A 17,500-nucleotide genomic window follows, 5' to 3' on the forward strand; every position below is an offset into this window, starting at 1 on the left:
CTGTTTATTGTGCAAATATTTAAATAACTTTCGTGTATTTTTAAATCTAATGTTGTTGTTTTCCATGTGTTGTTTATAAATTAAAGTTGTGCCTTGATGCGTAACGGTAATAAAGCCAATAAAGCTTTAGACTGTATTTATTTACTGAACACAAAACGAACATGAATCTGAACATGACGTGTGATGAAGATGCTGCTGGTGCTGCTGGTGATGATGGTGATGGTGATGATGGTGATGATGGTGAAGAGGAACAGTAGATAATCGTACCACTGAGTCCTGCAGGTCTGGAGGGGAGAGAGCGTTCAGACTGACCTCTGCGCTCTGCTGGAGGGAAACAGGGCAGCGTTACGTCTCTGCTGCTGAAACACGTCCCAGTATCTCAGTCTGACTGGCTGTACTGGGAGCAATGCTGCAGTTCCACTGATGGCCACTAGAGGCTGCTGTGATTAAGCTGTAACTCTTCTGATTTTCTCTATCAGATTTTTTTCCAAGCAGCTTCCTGCAGGACTGAATATGAAGCATCACTGAAGTCTGCTGCAGTTCCTCTGGTGTCCACTTGAGGCTGTCTCCAGCAGTGAGTCAGTCCCCATAGAGCCCCATGTTAAACTTTACAGCAGAAATAAACATGTTAAGAAACAAGTCATGAAGCCAAAACATTAAACAGTCTTTACTGTCCTACAGGGACTAAAGTCAGCCGCCCGTTTACCTGCTAATGTTGTACCAGTCAGTCTTTATGTCTTCATGACACCTGACCCGAATGCGACAGGTGAAACATAAACAACATTTGAATTAGACTTTAAGGTTCTCAGTGAGTACCTGCTGGATGATCCGAGCCTGTTTGGACGGACTCTGTTTGGGAGGAACTTTACCGAACAGCTTCCAGCCTGCAACACTGTGACTGACAGACCGCTGCCTCCTGCTGCACATGCACGCACGCACACACACACACACACACACATGCACGCACGCACACACACACACGCACGCATGCACACACACGCACACGCACACACACACACACACACACACACACACACAGTGTTACATGTTTAATACACGATTGTTCAGACGGTGATAAAGTCCGAACTGCTGTTAACAGACTGACTACATTTCCCAGAATGCATTTTGATATGATGGGTATTTAAAGTCTATTTGTTCATTTATTGCCAACAGATTAATTTGAAACATGTTTAATTAGCGACTTTAGGACAACGTAAGGCTCTCATGTCCTCAGTGTCATTCTTCATACGACCACCAGGTGGCTCCAAAGCTTCGCATCTGTCACAGTGAAAAAATAATGCTAAATGTGCTAATAACTATGTCATGTGACACCTTACAACCAATAACATCCACTAATATTTCCCCTTTCATAAATGTAGTTATCAGTACAGATCTGGTAGTTACCTAGTATAGTTACTAGATCTATAACAGGTAACTGCTAGTAGTTACCTGTCCTAGATCTAGTATCAACGGGCTGTGTGTGATTTACCTGCTGAAGTACTCGGCGATGCCCGGCCTCCTGGACTGCAGCTCACACTCTGACGCTCCGTCGTCCTGATCCAGCTGACCCGGAGCGCTCTGCCTGCGGCTGCACTCAAACGTGTTCCTGGAGCGAGCAGCAGCGGGGGGGAGGCTCAGCTCACTCGGCGGCAGATCAGTGAAGGCCTCATCATCAGAGCTGCCCTCCTGGGGGTCAGAGGTCACATCCCCCTCCTGGTTGTCAGACTCTGTGGCCTTTGGTACAGAAGAGGAGGGCTCGTCCAGGTTGTGGCTAATAACTCCTGTAGCCCCGCCCCCACAGGAACCATCACCATCCCGTCTGTAAGAGTGGTTAACCTTTGACCCCTCTGTGCAGGATGCTTTTGAACATTCAGCTTCCACGTTTGTACTGATCCTGTCTGTTTGGGTGACCTCATCTCTCAGACTAAGCCCCGCCCCCTGATCCTCAACTGCCTCTCTGACATCACAGCAGCGTGTGATTGGTCCTCGCAGGTCGTATTCTGACCGAGAGCAGAGAGTACAGGAGGCGAGATCCTTACAGTGTGACGGAGCATTGGACGCTACCTCCACCCTGTCTCCTAGACATGTGACCTGCTGATGATCCCAGGCGATGACATCAGCAGAGGAGGCGGGGTTATGATGATGATGAAGGCACAGCGAGGACTTGTTCACAGTCACAGGAGGAGAAGACGCTTCTTCGCTGCTTTCCATTTCACCCGACATCCACAAGAAGTGAAGCTGCAGATGTAGTGAAGCTCGTGTGGTTAGGGAGGTAAGTCATCAACATGGGGTGTCTAGTCAGGACACGGGAGGCTGAGTCCTCTTAGCATTTACTGATAACTAACTCAAATGTACACAGGTGCACAGGCACTGTACTTGCTGTATCATATTAGGTGGGAGTGTGTTCTAAAAACGAACTGCCACTTCTGAACCAGCCCAAGCCGTGCACAAGCGGCCGTTGCTCTGCAACAGGTTCCAACGTCACTGTCCACCTGTCCTCCTGCCACCTGAGCCTTTTGCACAGCAGAGAATGACAGCAACAATCGCCACACTTTTATTTTGAAGGTCGTGCTACCCTCTGTTTCCTTGAACACAGGCGATAATCCAGGTTTTATTGTGAAGGTAAACATGCAGGTTTCAGATCTTGTTATTTATTTCTACGGGGAAACCAGTTCCTGATTTTTTGAATCTATTTAAACATTCAGATTATTTTGCTTTGAAGAGAACACACTTCTACTCTTCATGTCTTTCACCTCTAGTGCACTTTATATTTTATTTTGAAGGTAACTCCGCTGGTTCCGGTGTTTTGCCTTTACTGATCATTCATGTGCAACTGCAGGCTTTTGAAGACGCCGATTTCCGGTGTTGTTGTCGGTAACTTATCTGACTCACCTCTCTGGATCTTCTGTCAGCGCCGCTCGGCACGAACGAACCCGGCTGCGGCTCCTCTTCCTCGGCGAACAGACACCGGGATCCTCCGGAGCGTCATGCCGGGACACAGAGCCCTCAGGCCGGCAGAGAGACGGTGTGTCCGGCCGCTCTTTGGATCTCTCTAAGCTCTGTTCTCATCCTCTGCGGTGACAGGTGAGCTCAGGGAGGAGAGGCGCCATGTTCACAGTTTAGTGACGTAAGGGCTACGTCAGCCTGACGTCAGACGGATTAGAGGACAGAGGGATTGTAACCGATAATTGCTTTGTTTATTTTACTAATTTCTTTTCTTTTCAAACATCGTGAACAAAAACATTCACTTCCGATTTTTCACTGAATTAAGTTTGATTTCATTTTAATGTTGACCATGTAAATACGTATATAAACATACAGATGTGTATATTAATATTTATGTGTCCTTTCCTGTATGATGGACACGTTATGTTCTGACTTCTTGTATCAAGCAGCACTCATCATCAAACACAGTTAAAGAGATGATCTATGGTTTATCTTATACATTATTTGAGATTAAATATAGGTAATAAATGACTCACACCTCTGACGTTGTGTCTGATGTGTTTTGATTGGGTGTTTGTGGATGAAGTGATGAACAGACAGAGCCGTTGGTGTCAGAGGGGTCATGTGACCTCGTGTTGAACTGATTCATGAAGCAGCAGCTGATGGAGGCGACAGAGGAGCTCTGCTCTTCAGGATTTATTTAACAAATGAAAATTATCTTTTAAATAATAAAAAGCATCAGTGTGCATGAGTTCACATGTACAGCGTTTAGCAACATCATCATCACAACCTATATGAACAGATTCAACCAATCCCCGCCCCTCCGCCCCCCCGAACAGGCTAAGCGGTGTGGATGATGGAGGGCGAGTTTAAAGAATAATGGCAGAGACGACACAGGCCCTGAGCTCAGCTGACTGATAGCGCCTGACCAATAAGGCCCGCCCTCTTTAATATTCTTATACCTGATTGGTTAAACACATTCACTCCCTCACACCCACCACCCTTTTCATGGCTCAAAAATATAAACTCAGTTCTACCATAAAACAAAACATTGGTTCATAACATTCAAGTATGTAGATTCTCTGAGGCTGAAGAAACTGAACGTTTCAGATCCAACATGGCCGCCGGCTGCATGTCACGGTCATGCATACACGCACTTGTGCAGCTTAAGGTTGCGCTGGTCAGAGTATCTCTTCCCGCACTTGTCACAGATGAACTGCTTGCCGCCGGCGTGGACGTGTCTCTTGTGCGTCCTCAGGTGGCTGCCCTGGCTGAAGGTCTTCCCGCAGACGTCGCAGGCGTACGGTTTCTCCCCAGTGTGCACGCGCAGGTGCAGCTTCAGACTGTTAGTGTTGTTGAACGTCTTGTCGCAGCAGCTGCAGGCGAACGGCCGCTCCTTAGAGTGCGTGCGGCCGTGTGAGATAAGGCTGCTCTGCTGGCTGAACGTCTTGCCGCACTCCGGGCAGCTGTACGGACGCTCGCCCGTGTGGATCCTGCGGTGGATCTTCAGGTTCACCGACTGGCGGAAACTTTTCCCGCAGAGGTCGCAGCTGAACGGCCGCACGCCGCTGTGGATCCGCTGGTGGTTCTTCAGGTTGACGGCGTGCCGGAACGTTTTGGGGCACTGCTCGCACTTTAAGGGTTTCTGTCCGGTGTGGATGAGCTCGTGTGTTTTGAGCGTGACGGCGCGGGTGAAGCCTTTCCCACAGACGCCGCAGACGAAGATCTTCTTGCCAGTGTGTGTGTGTGCGTGGCGGTGAAGGTTCTGCAGCAGGTTAAAGCGCCGGCCGCACACGTCGCAGCCGTATGGCTTCTCCCCGGTGTGGATGATGGCGTGCGTCTTCAGCGACGTCTGCTTGGAGAAACTCTTTCCGCACTGCGAACACTCGTACGGCCGCTCGCCCGTGTGCGTCCTCATGTGGCTCTGCAGACTCTGCCTCTGACGGAACGAGCGGCCGCACGCGCTGCAGGAGAACGGCTTCTCGCCTGTGTGGATGAGGTAATGAGACTTCAGGTTGCTCTGAGACGTGAAGGATTTTCCACATGACGTACATGAGAAGTATTTCCACGTGACACTCTGCAGGACAAATTCTGGTGAGCCGGAGACTTCCTGCTGCTGGAGGTCAGAGGTCACTGGCGGAGCGGCTTCAACTCGAGCTCCTGGAAAAAAAACACAAACTGTTGTAACTAAAATCTGTGTTAAGCATCAGTGTGCAGGCTACAGGAAGATCCTGATCTGTTGGTGTGATCAGGGTCGGGTATCGATCAGACATCGATCAGGGTCTCACGCTCTGCGATCGCTCCAAGGTCGATGTTTCCGTGTTCGTCTTTCACTGTGACCGCCAGGACGAACGGGTTCTCTGCTGCCTCTGGTTCCTCCTGTTTGGTCTGCAGTGATACAATGTACAGACATCGGTCAGGTCAGTGAACGCGACACTGTGAACAGGTGAGTCAGCAGGTGAGGAGGGGCGTACCTGAGTGGGTTTTTGCATCTCAGCGTTTTCCAGTCTGACTCCGTATGAGTGTTCCACCTCTGTCAGGGACAAATACAACATCATGTGACATCATCAGGCAGCATCTCTCTGATTGGTGTGCTTACTTAGGGGGGCGGGGCCTTCTTACATACCGACACGTGCGTTGCTGAGGACGTTGAGGATGCTGGTCTGAGGTCTTTTGCCCCCCCTCCTGGGATCCAGCTCCACTAGCAGTCTGGCTTCATCCACGATGTTCATGATCTTACCCAGAGCCTCGTTCCCCAGAGTCTCCATGACCACTGCAAACAGCACCTGAAGAGGTCAAAGGTCACTCATTAGACAGTAAAGAATCAGATCCGGGTTTATCTGTTTCAGATGTTCTAGGAAAAAAACAAAAAGCAACGAGGAGTTAAACTAGCTGACTTTATTCATGCTGATAAACCCTCGACTGGTTTCAAGCACAGAAAAACAATAGTCTCCACCTGGTTCTTTAGAACACACCGGAAGTGAGATAATAATCGCAGCGACATAAACAGAATCATAAAAACACAAACAAACCCGACAGAGTCTGTGACGTTTGAACTGAAAGAAACATTTATTAACTTGAAAAGTAAACCTGAAAGTTTAATCTGACCATGGCCGTCCGGAGCAGGAAACCATTCAAACAAATTAAAAGACTTTTCTGTCACTCGTTAGTCACCCGGGGACCCTGCTCCGGCTCCCCCGCTCCTCACCGTCTCCTCTCGGCTCTTAGCCGGCCTTAGGGCTAGCAGAGGCGGCCTATCCCCGTCGTCACTCCCGCTCCGGACCTTCAGGCTGTCCTCCATCAGCTTCTTCAGCTCCGCCACTGCCGCGTGGACCAGAGACTCCATGACGGCGGCCAGCTGAGTGTGCAGAGCAGCACAGGAGCTCATCCTGCCCGCTAACTGAGGCTAACTGCAGCTAACTGCTAATGCTAACAGGCTGGTTCTCCCGCCCTGTGGGCAGATCACACTCCGCTCAGTTTGTTCCAGTTTGTTAAAATAAGATCGAAGAATTAAAAAGGAAACCTTAGAGGATTCAAACTCGAACACCAGCTAGCTCACAACAAACTAGTGGAGACTGCAGCTGGAGGAAGTGTTTGTGATTTCACTTCCGGTCGAAACGGAAACAGATTCCGGTATTAGCGCAGAGCTCTTGAACGCACCTCAGCGTCTGCGTACTTGTAGATTTGTTAACGTTTTATTTCCTAACTGGTGTCTGTGAAAGTTGATGAAAATAGTCGAATGAAGTTGTTAGAACAATTTTGTCAGTAGGTGTAACTAAGTGAAATATGGCTGCAATGATACAAAGGTGTTTCTGGTAATGTTTTAAAATCTGTATTTATTTTAGCTATTACATTTATAATTTATACGTTTTATTGAATACATGTATACATAAAAAGCAAACTAATAATTGAAAACACACTAGTTTTTATTGTGTATGGTACATTTGTGCAAGTTAATATAAAAAACAAAAAAGGAATCAAATTAAATATAAGTCAACGTTTGAAGAAGGCTCATTCAAGACTACAAGTGATGCACAGACACGTTGGTTACTCACATAGAAAACATGTCTGGTGTTTTTGTTTTGTTTTTATCTTACATGAGTCTTTGTTTCACATAGTCTTCAACAAGGAGTCATTATTAATCGATAATAAATTATACATTTCAGAAAAAATGTTGCCATATTTCAGAGTGATAACGTGTAATAAGCAGAATCATCTCAGCGACACAACACAGAAAACACTGCGCTCAGGTGTGAAACAGGTGTTATTTAATATGAGAGAAAGAGTGGGCGTGTGTCAGACACACACAGCGGGCAGGTGAACCAGGTGAGGTGGGCACAGGAGCCCGGAGGAGCCGATACACGCCCAGTCTGTCTCCGACAGCCAAACTGTTCAGAAATCAGTCTGTTTAGTATATACTAACTTCAGTATGAAATCAGGTACGTGTAAGAACATGAGTCATATCTTAGACTGCTCATTAGGATCATACACGTAATTCGGCGTATAGACTGTTCAACCACATCACTTAAAAAGGAATTTATACTCTCCTTTTCCGTAAATCTCTCTCGTGATTCTTCTTTATAAACCTACACCACAGTCCAGAGTCATCTCAGATGCTTCATAGGTGGCTGCTGTGGCTCATGCAGACATACTGGAAATTGTCAATAATTTCATAATACAAGCTTTGGGCCTCTCTGGAGAGGAACAAGACTTGTGACACTGGGCTGTTTCCACAATTTATTTTATTAGTGTGCAGAGCACCTTCCTGCATTTTAAAAACTTTTTACCCACCCCATCAGATTAAATACTGACACGTGCGCACGACAATATGGTGTGAAATTATGGCCATAAGTATATATCAGTTTTGCACAAGTAATTCTCTGAGGTGAACAGGTGAGAGGTGTCAGAGTGAGGGATGATCTGAAGTTACAGGTTTCACCATTAAATTACTCAAAAATATGTTTCTATTTATTCACATTATAAATCCAGAGACACAGACTCGAGCTCAGAGACACGAACTCGAGCTCAGAGACCCGGACTCGAGCTCAGAGACCCGGACTCAACCTCCTGTGAGTGGGACTCGTACTTTTCTGAAGACAGGACGGCTGGAAACAGAAGCATCAGTTTTTCAGTTTTATTGAAACGTGCTCGGCTCGCTAACAGAGTTCATATGAAGTCGGAGGTAGTTCTTGTGTTACAGTACAACAGTGTGATTCTGTGTGTAGCTAACGTTACTTAAAGGTTTAATAAGGAGGATTTTCCTAGAATAATAAAATACAGACTTTTACAAACATAATATAAGTCATCACTTCTGGGCTTCAATACGTGTGTGTGTGTGAGTGTGTGCAGACCCTTGTGAGACCCTTCCCTCTGCATCTATTCTGTTGTGTTGCTTTGCACGGGACGTTTTCAGGAGGGGCGCTGTCGTGGTTCCCTGAGCCAATCATAGCGTACATGTGAGTGTGGGAGCGGTTCAAGTTAGCAACTGGGCCCCATTCAGAGCAGCGAACATGGCGAAACAGCAACACAGAGTTGGCCCTCTTTCTGTTGGACAGGTAGGTGCCTCAAACCGGGTAGGACAAGCTAACCAGCGGTTAGCATGCTAGAGCACTGTAACTGGCCGTTAGCATGCTAGCACAAAGGTAACCGTGATGCTGTCGGTGTTAGCTTGGCGGGGTGGTCGTGTTCTCACAGGAGAGAGTGAGAGCGAGCTTCTGGTGATGAAGAGCCCAGGAGGAGGAGGAGGGGCTCAGTTTGAATGTGTTGTTCACAAAACGCAACAAAAAAATCCTTCTTATTATACCTTTAAATAAAGTGTCCTGGACGAGCTGTTAGCTGCTCCTGATAGCAGTTAGCTGCTAGCTGCTGACAGCAGAGTGACATCAGTGAGTGACTTTGACACTGACGAAATGGTTCTCTGAGTTCTGAAGGGACAGTGAGGTCTCTCTCTCTGTCTATTGATCTCTGTTAGCTGTATGTCACGGCTGTTAGTCTTCTTGCTGACTAAAGACCATGATTGTTGTTGTTTTTACCTGTGTGCACCTGTCCCTCTCACCCCACACAGGATCGCTGTGTCCCGCTCTGAGGAGGCTCCTAACTGTCTGTTCTTTGTTTCATATAATTGCGGTGATGTTGAAGTGAGGCTCGGCACATTTCCTCCACAGACTCCAGGCTAATTAGAAACACACCTGAGGTCGTCACATGACCTTCAGTCCTGTCTGAGGTCACTTACTGCTCACTCTCAGTGTGGATGTTATCAACATGTTAGCAGATCCTCATTGAGTTTGACTGTTACTCTCCCTCCTCGCTGCGTTGCTGCTGCTCCGTCCACTCAGTGATGAGGCGGTTGGCAAGGGCGTGTTTTGGAGGAAGCCAGAGGACGGGGGGGTCGCCTCTCTTGGGTGGAGTCTTCACCTGCAGGGCGGCGGTTATTTCCTCCAGAGTGAACCAGCGAGCATCCTCCAGCTCTGTGTGGTCCACCTTTAACTGGAAGACAAACAGCAGGTCACATGACCGAGTACGACAGGAAGCTCTGTCTGTTTTCAGCTGTGGTGTACCTCAGGGCTCACTGCTCGGTCCTCCAGCTCTATACAATGATCGCACAGTTTCTTCATCATCATAAAGTGTTTTGTTGGATGACAAGAAAAACCTTTTACTTACTAAAAGCAAACCCCATAAAAACACAGAATACTATACATCGACCTTCTGTGAACACCTGACGCTCACTTTAAGGTGTGTCAGGTTAGGAAGGTGTTCCCAGAGGGGCAAAACTGAACGCTTATAATTTATAATTATATTATTAGAATACTTAATGCCACTCAAACTAAATCAGGGTCAAGTACATTCATTTGAGAGGGCTACAGCTAAAACCCACAAAAACACCTTTAATTTGTGACAGCTTACCTGAGTGTGGGCGGGGCTAACAGAGGCCTGGCAGCCCACCATGAAGGAGCTGTGAGGAAAAGGCCAGTGCTGGGAGGAGCTGTAGGCGATACTGTGGACCTCCAGACCCACCTCCTCCGCCAACTCCCTGCTCAGAGTCTCCTCCAGAGTCTCACCTGAAACCACCACAGAGACAGACAGGTACAGGTGGGTTGGACAGCAACAGAGATAGGAGAGCAGACAGGTAGGTCTGTAGGACAGGTAGGACTGACCCATGTCACAGAAGCCGGCCAGAGCGCTGTACATCCCTCGAGGGAAAGACGACTGTCGGCCCAACAAACACCGTTTCCCATCAGACACCAGGACGATCACCACCGGAGACATCTGGAGGAGAAACCGATCAGAAACCAGTCGGACCGTGACCAGAACTACATCCAGGTAACGGGCTGGTTTGGATCGTTCTGATCTGGTAAAAATCTAATTTGGGTCTAGTTTGAATCTGGTTAAGATCCGGTTTGAGACTGGGTTAGATCTTGGACTGGGTTTGGATCTGTTCTGGAATGGGTTTCATTTGTTTACCAACTGGTTTGGAACTGGTTTGATGTTTGAAGCTGGATCACCAGATTTTAAACTGGTTCAGATCAGGTTCTCTAGATTTAGAGTTGGTTCGCTTTGGCGCCTGGTTTAAAGCTGGTTTGGAGCGGGATTGGATCTTGTTCAGCTCAGTTACCTTGGGATAGTAGACGATGCCGCTGCTGGTGCAGACCCTCTGACTTCCTGCCTGGTTGCGGTGGGTTGGCTGGCCCGTGGCGCTGCAGAAGCCGCTGGTTTGATGCCAGCGCAGCAGAGCCTGACCCTGAAACACCAGAATTATACTGCTGAAGAGCTGCAGCACACACTGCAGTACATCTGTAGGTACACCGGATGTTGTAGTTACACACCTTGGCCACCAGAGGCGCCTCTGCTCCCCTCAGAAGAAAGAAGGCTTTCCTCAGATCAATAAACTTTCCTTCACACTCTTCTTCCACTGCTGCCTGATCCAGCTCTCCTGCAGAACCAAACACGGAGCAGAACATCAGAACCCACAGTCAGTGTAGACCGGTGCATTCAGGGTCTCACCACAGTGTGGGATGTAAAGCCTTCTGGATTTAATGTGTTCTTACCAACGTCCAGACAGAACTGAGTCTGGTTCTGTTCAGAGCAGCCAATCAGAACCGAGTCCTTCAGCAGGGTTGTGTCTGAACCAAGCCTCTCCAGGATCGACTGCACATCTGGAACACAAGAACCCAAACTCAGGTGGAACAGGTTTAGAACAACGATTCTCCTCCCGTGGTTCTATAACGCTACCTGTGGTTCTCTACCTGTGGTTCTCTACCTGTTCTTCACGTGTGGTTCTGTGATTCTGAGGTTCTGTACCTGAGCAGATGAGTGCTGCCGGTGTGAAGGTTCCCCACTCGGTGCGTTGCAGCAGAGGAGACAGACGGTGGAACAGGAAAATGTGACCGTTCTGCAGCGCTGCAGCACACGCCTCGTCGTCCTCCTTCAGCCTGTTCACATACCTGAGAGGGTGGGTTAATCAATCAATCAATCAATCAATCAATCAATCGATCAGTCAGTTAGTGATAATGTATTAGTTACTGAACCTCATCCTGGAGACGAAGCCTGAGCAGCAGCGGGTCAGCAGACCTTTGGGGGCAGAGAGGAGGACCTTCAGAGGTCTCAACATGGCCGTCACTGTGAAGCAGCCTGAACCGGTCTGAACTGGACTGGATCCTGAAAACAGATAACAGAAGACATTCAACCTCCTCATCATGTTTGGAAGTTGCTGGCATAGTTGAGCCCAATGACTGGAGGCAGTGAAAACTGCTAGCATTGCTTGCTAGCTCAGCAAAAAGACAGAGTCAAAGGAAACTGTTTAATTTGACACAAAGATTTGAGGATGGAGGACATTGCTAGCTAAGCCTAGCATGGAGGCACTGGAGGCTATAGGAAACTGCTATCCTATCCTGGTGGGACATGTTTTTAAGGTTAATATTCTCTGCAGGGGATCAATAGTTCATCTTCTATAACTCCATGTCTGCACACTGTTTCCTTTAGCGCCCCCATCAGGACGAACTACATGTTTAAACCATATACCAGGGGTGGCCAACCCTGCTCCTGGAGAGCTGCCTTCCTGCATGTTTTAGGTTTGTCTGCACTCTAACACACCGGATTCGAATGTTTCGCTCGTTGCCAATCCCCTGAGACGCTTCAGTTGGTTGATAACAAGCAGATCATTCAAATCAGGTGTGTTAGAGGCGCCCCCTGCTGACCGGCTGCAGTATAGGTCATAAAGCCCGCCTCCTCCATGTTAACAGATGGGACATGAGTCAAACTATAAAATCAAAACACACGCCCGATACATTTTTGTCAAACATGGTTTCTGTCATTATAGTTAGTTCTTATCAGCTGATTTACGTCCAAGTGCTCATTTTTCTGACAAGTTTATTTTTAATTAGTTATTTGATGCTGTCAAAATGATGATTGACAGCTCTGTTGACAAATATGGCTCCTGCAGCCGATCAGTTCCGGGTGAGCAGAGCGGAGGACGAACGGTGAGAGGAGACGTAACTAAAACAATCACTACAGTCATTGAAGTTTCTATACCTGTGAACTTTAACCTCAGACCAACACAAGAAGCTGTTCTGCTGTTAAACACGCCGGCGTGCGGGATCCTTGCTGTGTTTTCAGTAAGTTAAGTGTGTGTTTGGGTTAGCGGAAGTGGCTACGGCGGCTCCACCCGCCGATCTCTACTGCGCAGACTCTGGCTCCGTATGACGTCACCATCATAAGATGGCAGCGCCTATCACAGGGGCTGTTTTGGCATCAATTACGCACAATGGGAGCAGATGGAGACGCGTTGTCCATCTGTATATACAGTCACTGGTTTATACCCACTCCCTGTGAAACTGTTAGATGGCAACACATTTTAATTGTTACGTTAAAAGCAGTCTCTCTTTACACCATGAAATGAAGCTGTCATTAACAAACAGACATAATAACAACAACAGCTTCAAAGTTCTCGTGAAGGATGAGAAGAGAAGTCGCTGTTTAGAGCCACAGTAGACTTGGACACCTCAGAACATGTTCTCCATGTGATGAGAGCCAATAATGCCAAATCCCCTTTAAAATCTGTCATTTAAGAGTTTTTTGCATTTTACATTCTAGTACAGTCCGATTACAAATAAGTTTAGATCTACAGGTGTCTCTGCTAACTTCGGCGCATATTTAATCGAACAAGCTGCTTTTATTCCAACAGTAATAATTCAAAGAGGAGATCCCAGCTGATGGGCTTCCTCCACAGATTTAAACTGATATTATATTAGGTAGCCTGGATCCACAACACTTTACAGAAAGTGTTCTGAGGTGTAACTGAGATTTTGAATGAACTTTGGTTTGAAATGATCCGAAAAACAAGACACAGACGGCTCCACAGAGCTCCGAGTTACCAGAGCAGTGTATGCTTTAATAGAGTGTATATATACTGTACATACTGTATGTCTGTGTTGTCAGATACCTGCAGCTGCTTCTTCTCTCCACGGAGCTCCGTGACCTTTTCTTCTTCGTCTTCACTGTTATTTGGCAGCTGACCTACTTCCGCCCCCCGCAGGAAACAGCAATTAAATGTGAAAATAAATATGACATTGATAGCTAATGACGAGTAAAACAAATTTGAAATTCATAAAAAATCTTGGTCGTCATTAAAATAATAATCTTCTTTAAAATACAGGATGTATTTTATACCTATAAGCTGCCTACAGTTTACACGGGAGGACTACAGTTCCCAGCAGGCCGTTCGGCTCCACACATGTGTCTGAGGGCAGTGGGCAGCAGGCAGCAGCATCATGTCTGTGTTTATGGATTTAAACCTGAGCTACACGGCCGATAAGGGCCGCCTGCAGAGTCTGATAGAGACCGCAGCTCACCGTGAGTCTCCTCAGTGCACCTTCTCCTAAAAACAGCAGTTTACCAGACGGACGCCTGTTACTGCCGGACCGGATGCTAACTCAGCTAGCATCAGGGTTTAATCTCGGATGATTATGGATCTGGTGGTCTGTTTGTGTCTAGTTAGTCTAATATACAGAAGTTAAAACATCTGTTAGTCTGAGCAGAGTGTTTCTAGCTTCATTAGTGAAAGCAGTTCAAAAGTTCAGACAACTAACAGTAAATTTTGCACCAGACTCCGTCTAAAAAGTTTTCATTTTAAAGTTTCCTTACTGTAAAACTGAATTAAAAATATATACCCTAACACGAGATAAATAATCTATATTTGATTTATGAAGTTACTAAGTTATGATCGCTGTTTTTTTACACCCAAAGGAAGAAACAAACCATGATGCCAGTCTCTGCTCATAAACCGCTTAATTTAAGTTTTCAATCTTCTTAGTAACAAAATAAATTAAACTAGATCATAAATTAACACATTCTACAATGAAAGATGGAAGATGGAAAATTTGGCAATATATTTCAACCATTAAACTGCATATTCATTCAGTAAACTTCCGTTTCATCCAGTGTCTTGCTGTTTTGGAGTGTGACCTGACAGAAATATATCATAACTACAGATTTGAGCTGCTGGTGAGGGTATTGTCTAGGTAACTCTCAAACACCTGGTGGACCCGTGTTACAGAGTTCATGAGCAGTTTTTGAGCTCAGAAAAACCTTCCACCAGAATCCATGAAAAAAACGGTCATTTTAAAAGTTCCCTGATTTCTGCTTCAGAGACACATCGTGTAAAACACCTTTTATTTAAAGGTTTCCTTGTTGGAAAAGCAGTAGTGAAACATAATCTAACAGGTTTTTCTTACAGATAAAAGCTGTAAAAACAGTTTTATATTTAAATCAACCACATTCATAACGGAGTCGTTAAAGTGCAAACCACGTGAAACCTGGAGGCGGACAGACGATCGACGGGTGTTTATTTGTTGATGACGTGTTTGTGTTTTGTTTTCTTGCAGTCGGTTTTTCCACAGTCGCCATTAACTATGTGTTTGAACCGACGGCCAAGAAGAAGCAGGTGAGTGCTCTCACCTGTTGTGCTGCTTTCAGGGACGCAGCCACATACAGGAAACCACAAACACCAGCACAGCTCTGTTTGTTTGTTTAGTCTGAGAAAGAAAATAAAAACATGAATTCAGGTTTGATTTTATGAGCAACAATGAACCATCAGGTGAGAGCAGCCGCAGCACGAGGAGGCTGTTGACGGCGAACTGAATATATTCGCTGTCTTTCGGATGTTCGTAGATTAAACTGATTATTGATTAATCACATCATGAGACATGAAGTTCACCTTTTCATCAGTGTCACTTTTAACTTGTAACTTCCTCTCTGTACGTCCTGTTTGCAGGAGATTCCCGTCCCGACACCGATCAATGACCTGATGGATCAGCTGCCTGTCGTGCAGGTAAAGGGAAGAAGAAGAAGCTGCTGATGATGATGATGATGATGATGTTGTTGTTGAGGTGTTTACAGGTGTTTCTCTGTCAGGGTCGCTCTCGTCCAATCAGAGTGCTGAACAGGCTGACGGTGGTGATGTCAGACTCCAGCCACTTCGTGAGTGTTGATGTCTTTCTTCTTCTGTCAGTGTGTAACCTGCAGCAGAGAGCAGGCGGAGCTGTGACCTTCAGAATAAAAGCCCCGAGATGATGAATGATTTGTATTAATCTACAGGTTATTTTCTGCATAAATATTTCCTTCTGCTTGACTGTGTGTGTGTGTGTGTGTGTGTGTGTGTGTGTGTGTGTGTGTGTGTGTGTGTGTGTGTGTGTGTGTGTGTGTGTGTGTGTGTGTGTGTGTGTGTGTGTGTGTTCAGAGGCAGAATGCTCCAGAGTATCGGCGTTACGACCTGCTGGCCGTGCAGCCGACCACAGAGAAGCTGTTTCATGTGAGTTCCTGACACACAATCACTCCTGTGCTGTACTGCAGTACGCGTTCTGCTGTTTCTGCACTTTAGTACTTCTACTAGTGTGTGTGTGTGTGTGTGTGTGTGTGTGTGTGTGTGCATCCAGGCAGCCTGTATGACCTTCGATGTTGACCTCATCTGTATCTCAGTGACAGAGAAGCTCCCCTTCTTCTTCAAGAGAGCGCCCGTCAACGGGGTCAGAAATTGAATTATTATTATTGTTATGCTCTGAGCTGAGGTTTTGTGTATTAACGAGTGTGTGTGTGTGTGTGTGTGTGTGTAGGCGATGGAGCGCGGGGTTGTGTTCGAGGTCTCGTACTCTGCAGCCATCAGAGACTCCACCCTGAGGCGCTACACCATCGCTAACGCTGTCTCTCTCATGGAGACGTGTAAGGGGAAGGTCCGTCCTTTTTGTCCTCACAGACTTCCTGTAGACGACATGTGGTGACACTTATGATGCCATGTTATCCAGTGGTGATGTCAGAGGAGGCGGAGCCTGCCGGTAAATCCAGTCTGTTTGTGTTTCAGAATGTGATCCTGTCCAGTGCAGCCGAGAAGGTCGGTGATTATTTCCTGTTGATCAGTAATCGATAAGCTGTGATCAATACCATGATCAATACTGTGTGTGTGTGTGTGTGTGTGTCCTCAGCCTCTGGAGCTCAGAGGACCGTACGACATCAGCAACCTGTATCCTTCCTGCTGCTGCAGCAAACACACACACACAGAACAATACACACACACACACACACACACGCACGCACGCACACAGAACAATACACAGAACAATACACACACACACACGCACACACACACACAGAGAACAATACACACGCACACGCACGCACACACGCACGCACACACACAGAGAACAATACACGCGCACACACACACACACAGAGAACAATACACACACACGCACGCACACACGCACACACACACACACACAGAGAACATGTATACAGCTCGTGTGTGTCACGCGTTCTCCTGACCTGTCCTCAGAGGTCTGTTGTTCGGTTTGTCAGACGGAGACGCTAAAGAAGCCGTTTCGTCCACCTGTCGATCAGTCGTCCTGCACGCAGGTGAGTATTAAACACGGTTGCTATGGTTACCTGTTTGTTACGACAGCTGTGACTGAGCTGTGGTGAATGAATCCGGTGTTTCCTGTCGGTTGGTCAGAGACGAGGAAGACGGCCAGCGGCATCGTATACACCATGAAGAGCTGCAGTGAGACTCCCGGCCAGCAGGAGGCTCCACCTGCACACTGTGAGTGAGCGCGCCTCAGTCGGTCTGTGTTGCGTTTAAAGACCATCAAACCGCTGAAACATTCACTGTTGAAGTAGAAACATCAGACAGCTGAACATCTGTTGATAACGTGTTTGTTTTACCTGGACAGGTGAAGCTCCTGCAGCCAAGAGAGCCAAACAGCTGACTGAGTGATTTACAGCTGAGGGGGGCGGAGCTTCTGATTCTGATGTACTTTTATTTTGTACAAACTGTTGACATTTCAGTTGTTTTAGTTTTTATTTTCAGTCCTTTGGAAGCAGACGCTGAATAATGTCAAGTTTGTGATGTCAGAATAAAAGCAGACAAATCTGAGTCAAAGCTTTTATTTTGAAATCAGTCTGTGGTACAAACACTGCGTTTCAATTGGTCAGCCCCAAAGCAAGAAGTGATGTCATCAAAAATAGAGAGCTCTTACATTCTGTCAGATTATTAAAAATTGTTACAAAA

At 46.7% G+C, this 17,500-nt stretch overlaps 5 protein-coding genes across 7 annotated transcripts in view; 1 reads left to right on the forward strand and 4 right to left on the reverse strand.

The window, feature by feature from the left end:
• The window catches only part of LOC138593292 (TBC1 domain family member 12-like), an 8,051-nt gene extending 5,060 nt beyond the window's left edge, over positions 1-2,991 (reverse strand). The window contains exons 1-3 of one of the 2 annotated variants that reach the window (XM_069664234.1): positions 1,490-2,991; positions 817-919; positions 268-324 (exon numbers count right to left, since the gene is read on the reverse strand). In XM_069664234.1, the coding sequence (XP_069520335.1) occupies positions 268-324; positions 817-919; positions 1,490-2,223 (894 nt within the window). In that variant the 5' untranslated portion in view covers positions 2,224-2,991. Of the gene's footprint in view, positions 1-267; positions 325-816; positions 920-1,489 lie in introns of those variants that run through there. The other variant, XM_069664235.1, reaches the window with a different exon arrangement.
• A 636-nt stretch (positions 2,992-3,627) lies between these two features.
• Positions 3,628-6,519, reverse strand: LOC138593294 (zinc finger protein ZFP2). The gene is made up of 5 exons (XM_069664236.1): positions 6,155-6,519; positions 5,573-5,732; positions 5,421-5,479; positions 5,235-5,334; positions 3,628-5,106 (listed from the first exon to the last, which is right to left on the reverse strand). Exons 1-5 carry the CDS (start codon positions 6,332-6,334, stop codon positions 4,088-4,090), a joined length of 1,518 nt encoding a protein of 505 aa, XP_069520337.1. The 5' UTR covers positions 6,335-6,519; the 3' UTR covers positions 3,628-4,087.
• Positions 6,520-6,885: 366 nt separating this feature from the next.
• Positions 6,886-13,424, reverse strand: nudt13 (nudix (nucleoside diphosphate linked moiety X)-type motif 13). Its single transcript, XM_069664237.1, has 9 exons — positions 13,385-13,424; positions 11,472-11,601; positions 11,245-11,387; positions 10,992-11,099; positions 10,770-10,876; positions 10,559-10,684; positions 10,101-10,212; positions 9,850-10,004; positions 6,886-9,432 (listed from the first exon to the last, which is right to left on the reverse strand). Exons 2-9 carry the CDS (start codon positions 11,552-11,554, stop codon positions 9,238-9,240), a joined length of 1,029 nt encoding a protein of 342 aa, XP_069520338.1. The 5' UTR covers positions 11,555-11,601; positions 13,385-13,424; the 3' UTR covers positions 6,886-9,237.
• A 248-nt stretch (positions 13,425-13,672) lies between these two features.
• On the forward strand, positions 13,673-17,365 carry rpp30 (ribonuclease P/MRP 30 subunit). Of its 2 annotated transcripts, XM_069664240.1 has the most exons (12): positions 13,673-13,794; positions 14,826-14,884; positions 15,215-15,271; positions 15,355-15,420; positions 15,680-15,751; positions 15,876-15,965; positions 16,053-16,169; positions 16,298-16,327; positions 16,419-16,456; positions 16,769-16,848; positions 16,946-17,032; positions 17,163-17,365. In XM_069664240.1, the coding sequence occupies exons 1-12, from the start codon at positions 13,713-13,715 to the stop codon at positions 17,204-17,206; spliced, it is 822 nt and encodes a 273-aa protein (XP_069520341.1). In that variant the 5' UTR covers positions 13,673-13,712; the 3' UTR covers positions 17,207-17,365. The 2 variants fall into 2 exon arrangements, with proteins under 2 accessions (XP_069520341.1, XP_069520340.1); XM_069664239.1 differs by lacking the exons at positions 16,946-17,032; positions 17,163-17,365 and having other exon boundaries at positions 16,419-16,820.
• Positions 17,361-17,500, reverse strand: part of LOC138593297 (uncharacterized) — a 5,980-nt gene continuing 5,840 nt past the window's right edge. Inside the window, exon 4 of the mRNA XM_069664241.1 lies at positions 17,361-17,500. This exon is cut by the window's right edge and continues 1,306 nt beyond it. The gene's annotated coding sequence lies outside the window, so the exon portion shown is untranslated.

The sequence above is a fragment of the Semicossyphus pulcher genome, unplaced genomic scaffold (genome assembly GCF_022749685.1).
Source record: "Semicossyphus pulcher isolate SPU_LCO1_2020_fin unplaced genomic scaffold, fSemPul1.0.p SCAF_16, whole genome shotgun sequence".
Classification (NCBI taxonomy): domain Eukaryota; kingdom Metazoa; phylum Chordata; class Actinopteri; order Labriformes; family Labridae; genus Semicossyphus; species Semicossyphus pulcher.

Bases quoted from the DNA above. Each gene is read 5' to 3' on its own strand.
- LOC138593294 (XM_069664236.1), bottom strand. From the start codon at position 6,334: ATGAGCTCCTGTGCTGCTCTGCACACTCAGCTGGCCGCCGTCATGGAG. The intron at 5,733-6,154 runs GTGAGGAGCGGG...TGACCTCTTCAG, and splicing joins CTAAGAGCCGAGAGGAGACG to GTGCTGTTTGCAGTGGTCAT. The intron at 5,335-5,420 runs GTACGCCCCTCC...GTATCACTGCAG, and splicing joins AGATGCAAAAACCCACTCAG to ACCAAACAGGAGGAACCAGA.
- nudt13 (XM_069664237.1), bottom strand. From the start codon at position 11,554: ATGTTGAGACCTCTGAAGGTCCTCCTCTCTGCCCCCAAAGGTCTGCTG. The intron at 11,388-11,471 runs GTTCAGTAACTA...CCACCCTCTCAG, and splicing joins GGCTTCGTCTCCAGGATGAG to GTATGTGAACAGGCTGAAGG. The intron at 11,100-11,244 runs GTACAGAACCTC...CTTGTGTTCCAG, and splicing joins GGCAGCACTCATCTGCTCAG to ATGTGCAGTCGATCCTGGAG.
- rpp30 (XM_069664239.1), top strand. From the start codon at position 13,713: ATGTCTGTGTTTATGGATTTAAACCTGAGCTACACGGCCGATAAGGGC. The intron at 13,795-14,825 runs GTGAGTCTCCTC...GTTTTCTTGCAG, and splicing joins GATAGAGACCGCAGCTCACC to TCGGTTTTTCCACAGTCGCC. The intron at 16,328-16,418 runs GTCGGTGATTAT...GTGTGTCCTCAG, and splicing joins TGTCCAGTGCAGCCGAGAAG to CCTCTGGAGCTCAGAGGACC.